Consider the following 14709-nt stretch of genomic DNA (forward strand, 5'->3'; position numbering starts at 1 on the left):
TACCTTGGTGGCTACAAAGTTCAATTTTGGTCTCATCTGACCACAGCACCTTCTTCCATAGATTTCATGAGTCTCCAACATATCTTTTTTGCAAAGTCAAAACGAGCCTTACTTTTTTATGTAAGTAAAGGCTTTTTTTCTGGCCACTTTTCCTTAAAAGCCACCTCTATAGAGTGTACAGGTTATTGTGGTCATATGGACAGATACGCAAGTCTCTGGTTTGGAACACTGCAGATCTTTCAGGGTTAGCTTTGGTCTCTGTGATGCCTGTCTGATTAATGCCCCTTTTGGCCGCTCGGTTATGGTGGGTGGCCTTCTCTTGTAAGGTTTGTTGTAGTACCATGTTTTTTTCCATTTGATGATAATGGATTTGATGGTGCTCTGGGGGATCATCAGGGATTGGGATTTTTTTTTTTAATAGCCCATCCCTGACTTGTACTTCTCAACAACTTTGTCCCTGACTTGTTTGGAGATCTCAATGGCCTTTATGGTGTTTGGTTAATGGTTTTAAAACCTCTGTGGCATTTCAGCAAAAATGTGTGTATACTGACACACCATGTGACACTTAGTTTGCACACAGGTGGACTTCTTTTCACGAAGCATGCGGCTTACGAAGATAATTGCTTGCACCAAAATTTTTATGGGCTTCATAACAAAATGGGAAATACATATATACTTGCCAATTTTTAGCTATAGGCATAAATTAAATTTATAAAATCAAATATTTTTCTTACTTTGCCAAATTACCTTTTTTAACCCTTTGACTGCCGATACGATACGCCTTTTAATGACTGCTTTTAAGGATACTTATTAGCGCCGCTTTTTAATGGCGTTGAGAAACTAGGTTATAGCGTTCCTCAGTGTCTGAAATTCTCCTTGGTCTTGGCTACAGCGGGTAGCTGAGACCCCAGAGCACATGATTCGGTTTGGTTTTTACCGACCCCAGTGTTGTGATCACCGTTATTCACAGAATAACAGCGTCTGCAAAAAGTCTGATTTCCGATTTAATTTCTCCTCGATATTATCTAGCACATCCAGAGGAGAGAGAAATTGGCTCCCCCGAGGCCCCTCTTTCCCTTCCCCCTGTTGCCTCCAGCATCCCTGGACCCTCCTGCATCTCCGGGTTCTGTCTCCCGGGCATCGGCATCTTCTTTCTGGAAAAAAATGGCAGGCGAGTGCTCAGTGCACCCGCCTAGATCTGCCGGCCGGCAACAATAGAAAATTTTACCTATTGGTTGGTTTTTATCACTGTGATAGACCCTATCACAGTGATAAAAATAAAAAAAATAGTAAATCAAACCCCCTTTATCATCCCCTTAGATAAATATAATCATTAAAAAAAATGTATTTCCATTTTTCCGTTAGTGTTGAGGTTGGGTTAGGGTTGGGGCTACAGTTAGGTTTGTGTTGGGGTTAGGGTTGTGGTTATGTTTGGATTATGGTTAGGGTTGGGTAGGGTTATGTTTAGGTTTTGGATTAAGATTAGGAGTGTGTGGGGTTAGGGTTCGAGTTAGAATTGGAGTTCCACTGTTTTAGGTACATCAGGGGGTCTCCAAATGCGACATGATGCCCACCATTAATTCCAGCCAATTTTGCGTTCAAAAAGCAAAACGGTGCTCCCTCCCTTCTGAGCCCTGCCACACGCCCAAACAGTGGCATTTCCCCTACATACGAGGTATCGGTATACTTAGAAGAAATTGCACAACAACATTCGTGGTCCATTTTTCTCTTGATACCCTTGTGAAAATAAAAAAAGTTTGGTTCCAATGTAAATTTTTTGTGAAGAAAGTAAAATTTTAATTTTTTTTCCCTTCCACATTGCTTTAGTTTTCTGAAGCATCTGAAGGGTTAATAAACTTAATGAATTTGGTTTTGTGCACCCTGAGGGGGCAGTTTTCAGAATGGTGTCACTTATGGGTATTTTCTGTTATTTTGAACGCCCAAACTCACTTCAAATGTGAGGTGGTCCCTAAGAAAAAAAAATGGCTGTCTACATTTTGTTAAAAAAATGAGAAATTGCTGCTCAACTTTTAACCCTTACAACGTCCTAATAAAAAAAAAATTGTTTCCAAAATTGTGTTTATGTAAAGTAGACATGTGGGAAATGTTATTTATTAACTATTTTGTGTGACACCACTCTCTGATTTAAGGGTACAAAAATTAAAAGTTTGAAAATTGCTACATTTTCAAAAATTTTGAAATGCAAGTTATATCGAAGAAATTTTACCACTAACATGAAGTACAATATCTCACGGTAAAACAGAATCTTAGAATCAGTGGGACACGTGGAAACATTCCAGAGTTATAACCTCATAAAGTGACTGGTCAGAATTGTAAAAATTGGCATTCATTTAGTACCAAATTGGCTTTGTCACTAAGGGGTTAATGCTGCTGCATCACACACAAATCAAATTATAAAAATATTTAAACACGAGTTATAATGGATAAAAAGCCAAGAGAGATGAATTCTTCCGCAGGCCACTGTATAATATACTAAGCATAGGCCATCATTTGCATTCTCTTCTCAGAAAAACCTTTGCAGTTTTACCGATTTGCCGTTTGTTGTTTTTTTTGTTTTAAATGCAGTGAAACATTTTAACTAATGAACTAATTTTTTTTATTGTTTTTGTTCTTTTTTTCCTTAGGTCTGTAAAGAATACTTAAGCAATTTATGCTAAAAACAATTAATACATTTTTGGATTATGCAATCTGAATTTCATTGAATCCATGAACTTGAAGCTTTGACACCATCAAGCACTTTGTGAATTCTGGGTCTCCTTAACACCTACATGATGGATTCCTCCTATAATGTAGCATCTTTCTCCATAAACCAACCCTCGCAAAATAATAAGTATCTACCACAAAGAGCATTTTTTTGTCAGCAAGCACTGAACGTTGGAACAGAATCCATAATGAATAATCTGTTCCAAAACCAAATAGGAGAGAAGTTTAATTGCGAAAAATGCAGATTTTCCACAAAGGACCAAAACAAGTACAGAAACCACGTGTCTCTTCACAATGACATTAAGTATACATGCTCACATTGTGAATTTGTTTCATGCACTAAAACGGAATTTCAAAGACACTTGGTGACACATACCGGGAAATTTCCTTATACTTGTGGCTACTGTGGTTATGGGGCCATAAGAAATGATTACATTGTGAAACACATCAGAAGAATTCATGGTGATGGCAAGATTCAGTGTTCTGTGAGCACCATTGAAAACGAGTCGATAGAAGCATCAGTTAACATAATGCAGACACAAGTGACTCCTCCCAAGATCGAACAGAACAGATCTTCATCAACTGAAGACGTAATAGACCTAACATCAGAGGTAGACAGTCTTGGCTTGACAAGCAATGCTTTCTCTCCCAATGGAAATAATGTTGCAGATCAGGTAGAAGTTGAAGTAATATCACCACTAGACCGACAGCTACATCCATGGATACCATTAACTGTGTCTGCACCAACATCTTTCATAGTGCCTCCCAATTGTATTGCTGAGGTCGTGGAGGTGAAATCGATCAACAGTGCCTGTCACTTGGTGTTAAAGTGTTACAATTTGGGTCAGTCAAGTGTTCCAAATCAACCCATTCATAGTGATCATACCTATGACCGAAAACCTTTAAAACCCAAAATCCCATCTAAGAACATAATAGAAAACCCAATTTTACCTTCGTTGCAAGAGTGTGCAGTATTACACAATGATCCTCAAGAAAAATTATCACTCCCATCAAAAACTGTTTATGAACCCGAAAAAAATCTCCAATCCACTGAGACTTGTCCAATTGATAATACCAGTAAAATTGTGAATGCTGTTGAAGATTTTGCTCATGAAATATGTGATGACCTTGAGGAGTTTTCAGAAGGACCAATAATTTCATCTGTGTTTTCTCTAAGTTCTGACACACAAAACGCCATTGAAGGGATAAACTGGGACTGTCCAAACACAAGTCCATCGAATGATGATGTCCAATCCACACATTCTTCTTCTAAGCCCCTTGCAAGTCAAGAACCACTTAATGTATGTAGCTCCGAATCAAACTGTCAGATGGACATTGACAAATCTCTGGATCTTCTTGAAAACACTGTTTCCAAGAGTGTAAAAGAATCATCTGAAGTTCCAGTGGAGAATGTTCTGCAAAACGTTGATGCTGAAATACAGTTGTCAGTATCAACAGATGGCAAGGAGCCTGGAAGTCAGCCATGTATTCTTCAGGAAAGCATGGAAGGTGGACGTAGATCCAGCCGTCTTGGCAAGATGGACATAAATAGCTTTACCAAACCCCAAGCGTTGTTTTTATCTTGTGACAAAAGAATTGTCATGCAGCCACTTTCCTGCAAAATGCAAAATGATAAAGCGATTTCTCGTGTGCATGAAGTTACAAGAAAATTGCAAGTCCTGGTTAAATTGAGAAAAGAAAGTGCCAAAGCGAAGGTTAAAAGACCTGTGACTCCAGCTATGAAAAAAGGTTTTCAGCCAAAACTGAGAACTCTAAGGCTGCATCCTGTTAAGATGGATCAGGTGAATCACATACCAAGCTTCAACCAACCAGTAGTTGTATTAAACCATCCCGATGTGGAGACAATTGAAATATCCTATATTATGAAAGGAATCCGGATGTTTGGGGGCAAAGTCACAAAAATAACTTTATCCAAGCAAAAGTATGTATAATGACATTTGGTGTGCATACATAATACCCTTTAGTTAAAACTTTTTCTTTTCCTTTTGTTGGTTAGAAGAAATAAAAATAAGAACAATGGTTTATCCCTTTTTTATTTTATTTTTCTGTCATTTTAATTAAAATGGTTAAATGTGTAGATTTTCTCTAAGGGTCTGTGGGTCTTTTAAAATCTGCTTTGTGAATGGAAGTCAAGTCAAGGACTAATTTACCACCACCTTTCGATCTTTACCACTATGTAGGCGCAAGATTCAGGGTGACCGCATTAAGACTTTCCTACTAAAAACCTTATTTGCGTAATTGTAGGATGTTGTGCTCACCTTTTATCATATCTCCCGCAGAGTATAATGGAGAATGACTGTATATCTGCGCCCACCTTCCTTCTACAGGGGACATGGTACCATTTTTCTCAGGATCTTATTGCCTTAAATGTTTGTGGAAAAGCAATTCTTAACAAGGTGTACGACTATGAGAGTAGTTGCTATATAGTCTGGGGCTTACTGTACATAACCAATAATATAGTTTAAAACATGTGATTACATGGAGGCAAAAATGACTGTATAAGCTCACACAACATATACATTCCAGGCAAAAATTGTTTTAAAAGGGTTTTCCTAAAAGTTCAAGTTCGAACTTGCTGACACTAGGTGTCTGACTATGGAGGCCCCTGGAGATCCTGAAAATGGAGTTCTGCCGAACCTCATCTTGAATAGAATGGAAGAACTCATTCTTGCTCTCCGCTCCATTCATGTCAATAGGACGTCTGTAAATATCCAACTGCTGTAAACCGTTTTCTCAGGCAGTTCCATAGACAATAAATCAGAGCATGCTTACCTCTCCCCCAATCATGACACATCTGTCGAGCCTTATTCTTGGGATTGCTGGGTGTTTGAGTGGTTGGATTCCCACAGCAAGTAATGTCCTATCCTAAGGATAGCAAATAATGTGTGCTTTTGGTAAAACCTCATTAAAATGTATCCACTGGAGCCATTTAACATATCCTTCACTTGGTGCCTTGTGTCCCTTCAAAAACCTGCAACATAATACTGGGCTGATGTCATAACCAGCTTCACCCCTTTATTTAGATCAGGCACAGCTCTGAAGCTATTGGTTAAAGATGCAAAACATTGTAATGAGGCCCCTTTGCTGTTCAACAGCATTAGTCAACAGCTGCAGAGTATTGACGGTCACGGACCTTAGGAACGGATTCTATTAATTACTGCTGGGTTACAAAGGAGTACAGGCCCTCCCTGGTATATTGTACGGGCATATTGAGTTAAAGAGGACCTTTCACCAAATTTTTCATGAACTGGACACACAATGTAATAGTAAATGCAGAGTGGAATAAAACCCTTTAAAAAAAAAAAAAAAAAAAGTTGCATCCTTTGCGGAGATATTGACAACCAAATATGACACCTTATAAGCTAACTATAGTTTAAGTCCAAGTGGGTGTTGGTACGTATTTTTCACTGGGGGGACATGTACTTTTGTCTCCTGTATGATGCTGGCCAATCCTAAGCAGTCAACAGCATAGACGTGCAAAAAATCCTGTGATGTAATCAGGGTCATGACCAGAGTCCACAGGTCCTGTCAGCCAGAGTGCAGCCGAAATAAGCAATGAAGATACAATATACAGCAAAGTGTGAAAATATTAACTGCAGTCAGTAGCTCCTCACTTCTGAGTTGTGTAGTATATCTTTAGTGCTTATTTGGGCTGCACATTACAATTGTCAGGACTTATGGACTCTGGTTTTGTGAGCCTGATGACATCACTTCTGTACTGCTGTCTGCTTATGATTGGTCAGTGTCACACAAGATGCAGAAGTACACGACCCAGTAAAACCGACCCACTTGGACTTAAATTTAGTTAGCTAATTTTTTGTGCCAAATATTTGATTGCTACTATCTGCGCAACGGAGAGGTAAAATAAAGCGAAAAATACAATTTTTTACGCTGTGCAGCCACTATTACAAGATGTCCAATTCACCTGCCAAACACTAACCATGGACACTGCATGAATTCTAGATAAAATACATTCTGTACTACCCCTCAAATTTTTGCCTGGAGTGTGACTTAAAATCAGAAAGTTTGTACCAAACTGATGGTCATTTCTTATGTTTAGACTTTATCTGCCTTGTACACTGCTTCTAGCATATTGTCCTTCTTGTCTGACACAATTTACCAGTATTCGGAAAGTCTAATAAACTTTCACAAGTGTTTAGGAGCCTTTGCAAAAAAATACTTTGTTTCCTGTAGCCAAATTTTTTGAAAATGATTATGAAAACTAATGCTGAGAAAGGTATGAAACATTCAGGAAAACAATCTTTTTCTTGTATGGTATAAATAAGGAAGGTGGGTAATAAACTGGAAAAAAAAAGCCTTTCAGATCATTTAGAATCTTGTTTCTTCCAGTTGTTACGCAATGTCCAACTGAAGGAACAATACACAATACACAGAATTGTATTATTAAATTACTTTACCATTTAAAGGAGTTATCCACTTTCAGGAACGTGGGCCCCAAACTGTTAAATGCCTAAAGTAAAAAACTTAATAGGTCTTTCCCTCCCTGGGTCCAACCCTGGCTCCCTGTGACTGGTAGAGTGCTGATGCGTGCTATCGACATGTCACCACTGCAGCAAAAATGTTGATAAGGAGTTATTGGTCCTAAAGAGGATGAAACCTGCTTTATTTTGGGTATTTTGCCGAGTTTGAGGCCTGAAAGTGGACAATTCCCTTGTCTGACCATTAAATCAGATCTGTCAATGCATTTTTGTGTTACAAATTGCATACATCATTACATATTAGACCTGGTGAGGCTGGTGTATTTCACTTGAAAATTCATGTCACTATCAATGTATACTCCAGTCCTGCCTGATACCAAAATAAGGATTCTATAGGTCCAGACTACTAAAATTCTCATTTTATTATTCTGATTAAACAACCATTTTTTTCAAAGCAAATACACGGGCATTGTCAAGTCTAAGATCTATTAAATCACTTATGCAGTTATTATTGTTAAATCTGGTGACAGATCTGCTTTAAAAACATGTTTATCTTTTCCTCTCCTACCACCAAAATGGATAGTTTAAGATTAAAGGGTCTTGTACCCAACGACCATTTCTAGTATTGCAGCTCATTATGGTATTTGAGTGATGCCCAGACATCACGCATGACAGTGGTATATAACGTGAGATGTGCGAACCAAACTTAAAAGTTCGGGGTTCGTACTGGACAGTTAGTGTCCGGTGCTAAACACCGAACATTGACTTTTTAAGGAAGTCCGTTGCGATGTTCTGAGTTCTGGGGGGAAGTCTGTTCCAGAGAGAGATTTTTGTTCCAGATCCAAAGTTCACATCTCCTTTGTTTTCAGTGGGTTTCAAGTTCTGTTACCCGAACCAAACTTTGAACTAAAGTTCGGGTCGGGCACCAGAACCCGAACTTCCACTATATATAACCCATCAGTGTTTACTAATGTTGAGTATGGAATTCTCCTAGGAAGACATGCTTCCATCTTTTATGGCTTCCTTCAAAGGTAGTAGACCCATATCTCATCTCTAATAGGAAACTTCAGGTGCAAAGTCATGGGAATGTAGTTTAATTGTCAGGATTACTAATCCTAAAGTCTAAATAATTAGATCTAAATATGGTGTTAAGGACCTTCAATAAAGCCATGCATGGTGCCGTCTAAAATGATGCGGGTAAATGAGCAAGTCTACTTTTGTAAATACTTGTGTTCTCCATGAACAATTCTGAAACATCTTTTTCCAGAAGTCTTCATTATGCGATTCCTCTGTTATTTCTCCTGTAAATATGACTACTTGATAACTTAGTGATACCATTCATTTACAAACTGAAGATCTTCTTTAGGAATCCACAGATTATAGTAATTTGGGGCTCTCAAGATGAGCTGGTGAATCAATCCCTATCTCCGATAAAATCTATAGAGTTTAGTCCAGTTTATTTGCTAAATGATTGGTAAAGGAGTAACTTTTTTTCTACTTTTTCCATCAGTTTAACATTGGTTTCCATTAGTTTAATTGTTCTAGACTGTTCTAGACGTGTCTTAAGAACTAAAGTAAACATGGGGCTCATGACCCTGTTTTTTTTTTAAGAAAGTGCCATTTAAAATGCAAAACTTTCAGGCAAATTTGGGAAAATCACACTTGTTTTTTTCTTTTTGGAGTTTTGTTTTACTTGTTCAAATTGAACGTTAACAAAATGGTTTTAGATATCCTTGGTTTTATTAAATGGATGCTGAGATGAGCAAGCTTCCTAATGTGTCGAGTCACGTATCAAACCTGTTGAATAAAAAAATAGGTGCTTACGAATAATAATGCTTCCATCAGGGATCAGCTTTCATGTAATCCACTCTGGGGGAAAAAGAAGTGCTGCGCTGTGAGTGGCTACTGTGATCAATAAATCAATTGGTGTGTTATGAAAAGTGTGGCCAAATTAAAAGAATTAAATTCTGAGGGTTTTTTTTTTTTTTGGGGGGGGAGGGGGTCCATTCTTTAACGCAAGACTAACAGTTTTGCACAAGTCTTGTTAAATGGGTATTTTTCCATGGAAAATATTACTTTGTAAAATAAAACTTAAAATAAAAAAAGTTTTTTTAATTCTGTTTTTAACATGTTACTACAAATTGTTTATTGCATTGGTGACAATACGTTACATATGAATAGTATTCTTGACACGAACACTATGGATCAGAACATGAAATACATCACAATATAATTGTGTAACTTGTTTTGGAAAGTTAAATGTAGAGAAAGTCTGGCAAACTTGCAATTTTTGTACTTTGAATTTTTATGCCCTTAAATCAGAGAGATATGTCACACAAAATAGTTAAGTAACATTTCCCACATGCCTACCTTACATCAGCACAATTAGAAAAAAATTCTAGGAATTTAGAAGGGTTAAAGGTTTATCAGCAATTTATAATAAAATTTACAAAACCATTTTTTTAAAGGACATCACAGTTGAAGTGACTTTGAGGAGTCTATATGATAGAACATACCCAAAAGTGACACCATTCTTAAAACTGCACCCCACAAGGTGCTCAAAACCACATTCAAGAAGTTAATTAACCCTTTAGGAGTTTCACAGGAGTTAATGAAATGTGAAAACAAAAATAAACACTTCACTTTTTTCACTAAAATTTAACTTTAGCCTCAATTTTTTTTTTTATTTTCACAAGGGTCATAGAAAACAATGAACCCCAAAGTTTGTAGTGCAATTTCTCCTGAATATGTCAATTCCCCATGTATGGGGGAAGAATACATTGTTTAGGCACATGATAGACCTCAGAAGGGACGGAGCTCCATTGGACTTTTTGAATGCTAAATTTCTGGAATTGAGATCGGACGCCATGTCATGTTTGGAGAGCCCCTGATGTGCCTAAACAGTGGAAATGCCTCACAAGTGACCCCGTTTTTGAAACTAGACCCCTCAAGGAACTTATCTAGATGTGTGGCGAGCACTTTGAACCCCCAAGTGCTTCACAGAAAACGATAACGTTGAGTTGTGGAAATAAGAAAAAACTTTTTTCCACAAATGTTTTTAGCCAAAATTTTTTTTTATCAAGATTAACAGGAAAAAATAGACCTCAAAATGTGTTGTGCAAATGTGAATACCCCATATGTGAGAGAATACTACTGTTTGGGAACACTTCAGAGTTTGGAAGGGAAGGAGTGACGGATTGCAGACTGATGGAATGGTCTGCTGGCATCATGTTGCATTTGCAGAGCCCCTGCTGTGCCTTAACAGTGGAAATGCCCCATAAGTGACCCAGTTTTGTAACTGATCGACTTTCCTGGTATGTGAATATTAGTATGTATTGGCATACCCAAGTTGTGTAGTGTGCATCTGGTTGGCATACGTGAGTTGTGTAGTGTACGTCAGGTTGGCATATGTAAATAGTCAGAAATTAATTTAGTAGTCCATGGATGTGTGTTACAACTTTCCTGGTATGTGAATATTAGTATGTATTGGCATACCCAAGTTGTGTAGTGTGCATCTGGTTGGCATACGTGAGTTGTGTAGTGTACGTCAGGTTGGCATATGTAAATAGTCAGAAATTAATTTAGTAGTCCATGGATGTGTGTTACAGTCTGAAGCATCCTTTCATGCACAGACCAGGTTTGTCATAAACAGAAAGATAGTGAGGAAACACTAAGCTAACGAATGAATTCAAGTCTCCAGGTCCAGATGAATTACACCCCAGAGTACTGAAGGAGATAGCAGAAGAAATCTTTGATCCACTCTCCATAATCTTTGAAAATTCTTGGAGAACAGGAGAAGACCCAGAAGACTGGAGAAGAGCAAATGTTCCTATCTTCAAAAAGGAGAAGAAGGTGGACTCAGTGAACTATAGGCCGGTGAGTCTGACATCTATACAAGGAAAGATCTTTGAACTAATTATTAAACAACATGTATGTGAGTACCTGGATAAGAATGAAGTGATTAACCAGAGTCAGCATGGGTTTGTAACTAATAAGTCATGTCAGACTAACTTAATTTCCTTCTATGACAATCACTGGGTGGGTCCGGGAAATGCTGTAGATGTAGTATATCTTGACTTCAGCAAAGCATTTGACAAAGTATCTCACACAATCCTTATTGAAAAAATGGAATGGACAAGGCAACTTTTAGGTGGATTCATAACTGGCTTAGTGATTGGACCCAAAGAGTGGTCGTAAATGGCTGCACATCCAGTTGGAATAATGTCTCAAGTGGGGTACCACAGGGTTCTGTCCTGGGCCCTGTATTGTTCATCTTTATCAATGATTTAGATGAAGGAATTGAGGGTACACTGATTAAATTTGCTGATGACACAAAGCTAAGAGGGATAGATAAAGATTCAAAGAAGAGGCAGCACTCCATTCCTTCAGTAAGAACGTGGAAAATTTAATCAACCCACAAGTCTGGGCGACATTTCGGCTCCATATGAGCTTTTCTCAAGCCTTGAGAAAGGCTCATGGAGCCGAAACGTCACCCAGACATGTGGTTTGATTAAATTTTCCACGATTCTTACTGAAGGAATGGAGTGCTGCCTATTCTTTGAATCTTTGTGAATTTGGTGTAATCATTGGATGGATTGCCTGGGGGCCTTGCAACCGAAGATAAGTGAAGTGTTGTGCTGTTCCCTTTTTTATACTAGATATAGATAGATCATAAACTGAACATGAGTCAAAAGTGTGATGCAGCAGCAAAAAAGGCAAATGCAATTCTGGAATGTAATAAGCATACAGTCTAGATCGCACAAAGTCATTTCCCTCTACTCTTTGGTCAGACCTCATCTCATCTGGAATACTGTATCCAGGACACCACATTTTTAAAAAGCCATCAACAAACGAGCAAGTTCAGAGAAGAGCGACCAGAATGGTGATCGGTCTGCAAACCATGCCCTATGAGGAACGTTTACAGGATTTGGGAATGTTCAGTTTGCAAAAAAGACTGAGTGGAGACTTAATAGCTGTCTACAAATGTCTCAAGGGCTGTCACATTGTAGAAGGATAATTTTTATTCTTATTAGCACAAGAAAGCAATGGGATGAAACTGAATGGGAGGAGACATGAGATATTAGAAAAAACTTTTTGACAGTGTGATCAATGAGAGGAACAGGCTGCCACGAGAAGTGAGTTCTCCTTCCATGGAAGTTTTCAAAAAGGTTGGACAGACATCTGTCTGGGATGATTTATTGAATCCTGCTTTGAGCAGGGGTTTGGACCACAAGACCCAGGAAGCCCCTTCCAACTGTACCATTCTATGATTCTAGGTGTCGCCTTGATAAGTGGTGTCCCTGCGTATTCCCTTTCTGAAAGAGAATTGGTGAGAGAAGTAAAGAAGAACCCCAAGATATCTGTGGCTGAGCTCCAGAGATGCAGTAGGGAGATGGGAGAAAGTTCCACAAAGTCCACTATCACTGCAGCCCTCCATCAGTCATGCCTTTATGGCAGAGTGGCCCAACGGAAGCCTCTCCTCAGTGCAAGACATGAAAGCCCGCATAGAGTTTACTAAAAAAACACATGAAGGACTCCCAGACTATGAGAAATAAGATTCTCTGGTCTGATGAGATGAAGATAGACCTTTTTGGTGATAATTCTAAGCGATATGTGTGGAGAAAACCAGGCACTGCTCATCGCCTGCCCAATACAATCCCAACAGTGAAACACGGTGGCACCATCGTGCTATGGTGGTGGTTTTCAGCTGCAGGGACCGGACAACTGGTTGTCATTGAAGGAAACATGAATGTGGCCAAGTACCGAGCTAAAATAACAGGCGTGACTTCAGAACAACTCTGACCATTCTTGACTGGCCCAGCCAGAGCCCTGACCTAAGCACAATTGAGCATCTATGGAGAGACCTAAAAATGGCTGTCCACCAACGTTCACAATCCAAACTGATGGAATTGGAGAGGATCCCCAAATCCAGGTGTGAAAAACTTGTTGCATCATTCCCAAGAAGTCTCATGGCTGTACTAGCTCAAAAGGTGCTTCTACTCAATACTGAGCAAAGGGTCTGAATACTTATGACCATGTGATATTTTGGTTTTTCTTTTTTTGATAAATTTGCAAAAATTACTACATTTGTTTTTTTCAGTCAAGATGGGGTGCAGAGTGTACATTAATGAGAAAAAAATTAAATTTTTGAATGTACCAAATGGTTGCAATGAAAGAGTGAAAACTTTGAAGGGGTATGAATTCATTCCGTACTCACTGTATAAATCTAATATATAATTGCCTAGAATACTACTTCCTGCAATTTGTGCCAACTTCCTGTCCGGAGCTAATGTCCGGAGCTAATGTCCGGAGCTAATGTCCAGAGATAAGTGACGTCAACAGTGTCCAGTATCTGATTGGTTGCCGCCTGCTGCGAGCGACCAATCAGAAACGTGCCGTACTGCGACACACTCCGCCCGCCATTTTGGTGTGATTTTTGAATTTTTACCTCACAGCAAGTTTCTACTGCGTGGAGGCGGGCCCAGTGACGTTGCTCTTCAAGCTCCTGCCGAATTTCGTCAAAAAAATGATAATACCATTTACCAAAACTATATATATTTAGTTGTGAAGTGGTTCAGTGACATTTTCACACCAATTTTGAACTTTTGTTTGGTGTTTTCTCCATATACTGCCTATTATTCACTGACTGTTATACTGAGAGACTGCCGTTTATTAACCTCTTCTTTGCCACATTGGGTATATTGCTCTATTATTTGCCACATAAGGACATTGTCCATTATTGCCCAGCAATTTCTCTGCAATATAAACTGCCTATTTATTAATATCTGCATTCCTGCAAAGAACTATTGCCTATTAACTGGCTATTTGCCACAACACGCAAAGTTGTCGTCTGATGTCTTTCATCCCTCCCCTCATAAGCATGTTCATGGATCCTGTGTAACTGTACCTTAAATAACAAGAATTGTCAAGAGCTGGTGAGTGCAGCCATTTTTTGTTCTTTCTTACTATTATTTATTAATTGTATTATTCTTACATTTGAATAAATAAAGTATATATGGATTCTAGACTCCCGATTCTTTAGAATCAGGCTGCCATCTAGTAATGTATAAATGTATAAATCGGTCCCATTCTCTTCCAGGAGAATGGACAATTTTTTCTCATATGTAATCAGTGTGTAATCTGTTCTTTTTCTCAAACTTAAGTTTTTACAGGACAATTTACAGTTTCTTATGCTACAGAACTGTAATTTCTCCATAAAATGAGATGCAATACTAATAATTTGTATGGCATGCATTTTTCTTTCTGGCACTGTCCGATTCTGGAGAGAAATCGCAGCTTGCTGTTTTTTTTTTTTTGGTTGTTTTTTTTCCCCCCTTTTCCCTGCCAAATACAGCTGCAGAAAATAATAATCAGATCTGCACTACCTCATTGAATAATATATATATTTTTAATTGGATTGCATTCATCTGATTTAACCCCTTTCTAACATCGGGTGTAATAATACGCCGATGTCAGACACCCACCCTTTGATGTGGGCCGCAGCGGCGAGCCCACATCTTTTCCC

At 38.5% G+C, this 14709-nt stretch overlaps 1 protein-coding gene across 3 annotated transcripts in view; it reads left to right on the forward strand.

The window, feature by feature from the left end:
- The window catches only part of ZNF518B (zinc finger protein 518B), a 50707-nt gene extending 44649 nt beyond the window's left edge, over window positions 1–6058 (forward strand). For 2 of the 3 annotated variants that reach the window (XM_069744855.1, XM_069744854.1), the window contains exon 2: window positions 2646–4822. In XM_069744855.1, the coding sequence (XP_069600956.1) occupies window positions 2790–4676 (1887 nt within the window). In that variant the 5' untranslated portion in view covers window positions 2646–2789 and the 3' untranslated portion in view covers window positions 4677–4822. Of the gene's footprint in view, window positions 1–2645 lie in introns of all 3 variants that reach the window. The other variant, XM_069744853.1, reaches the window with a different exon arrangement.
- The last annotated feature ends 8651 nt before the right edge of the window (window positions 6059–14709 follow it).

This window comes from Ranitomeya imitator, chromosome 1 (assembly GCF_032444005.1).
Source record: "Ranitomeya imitator isolate aRanImi1 chromosome 1, aRanImi1.pri, whole genome shotgun sequence".
Lineage (NCBI taxonomy): Eukaryota > Metazoa > Chordata > Amphibia > Anura > Dendrobatidae > Ranitomeya > Ranitomeya imitator.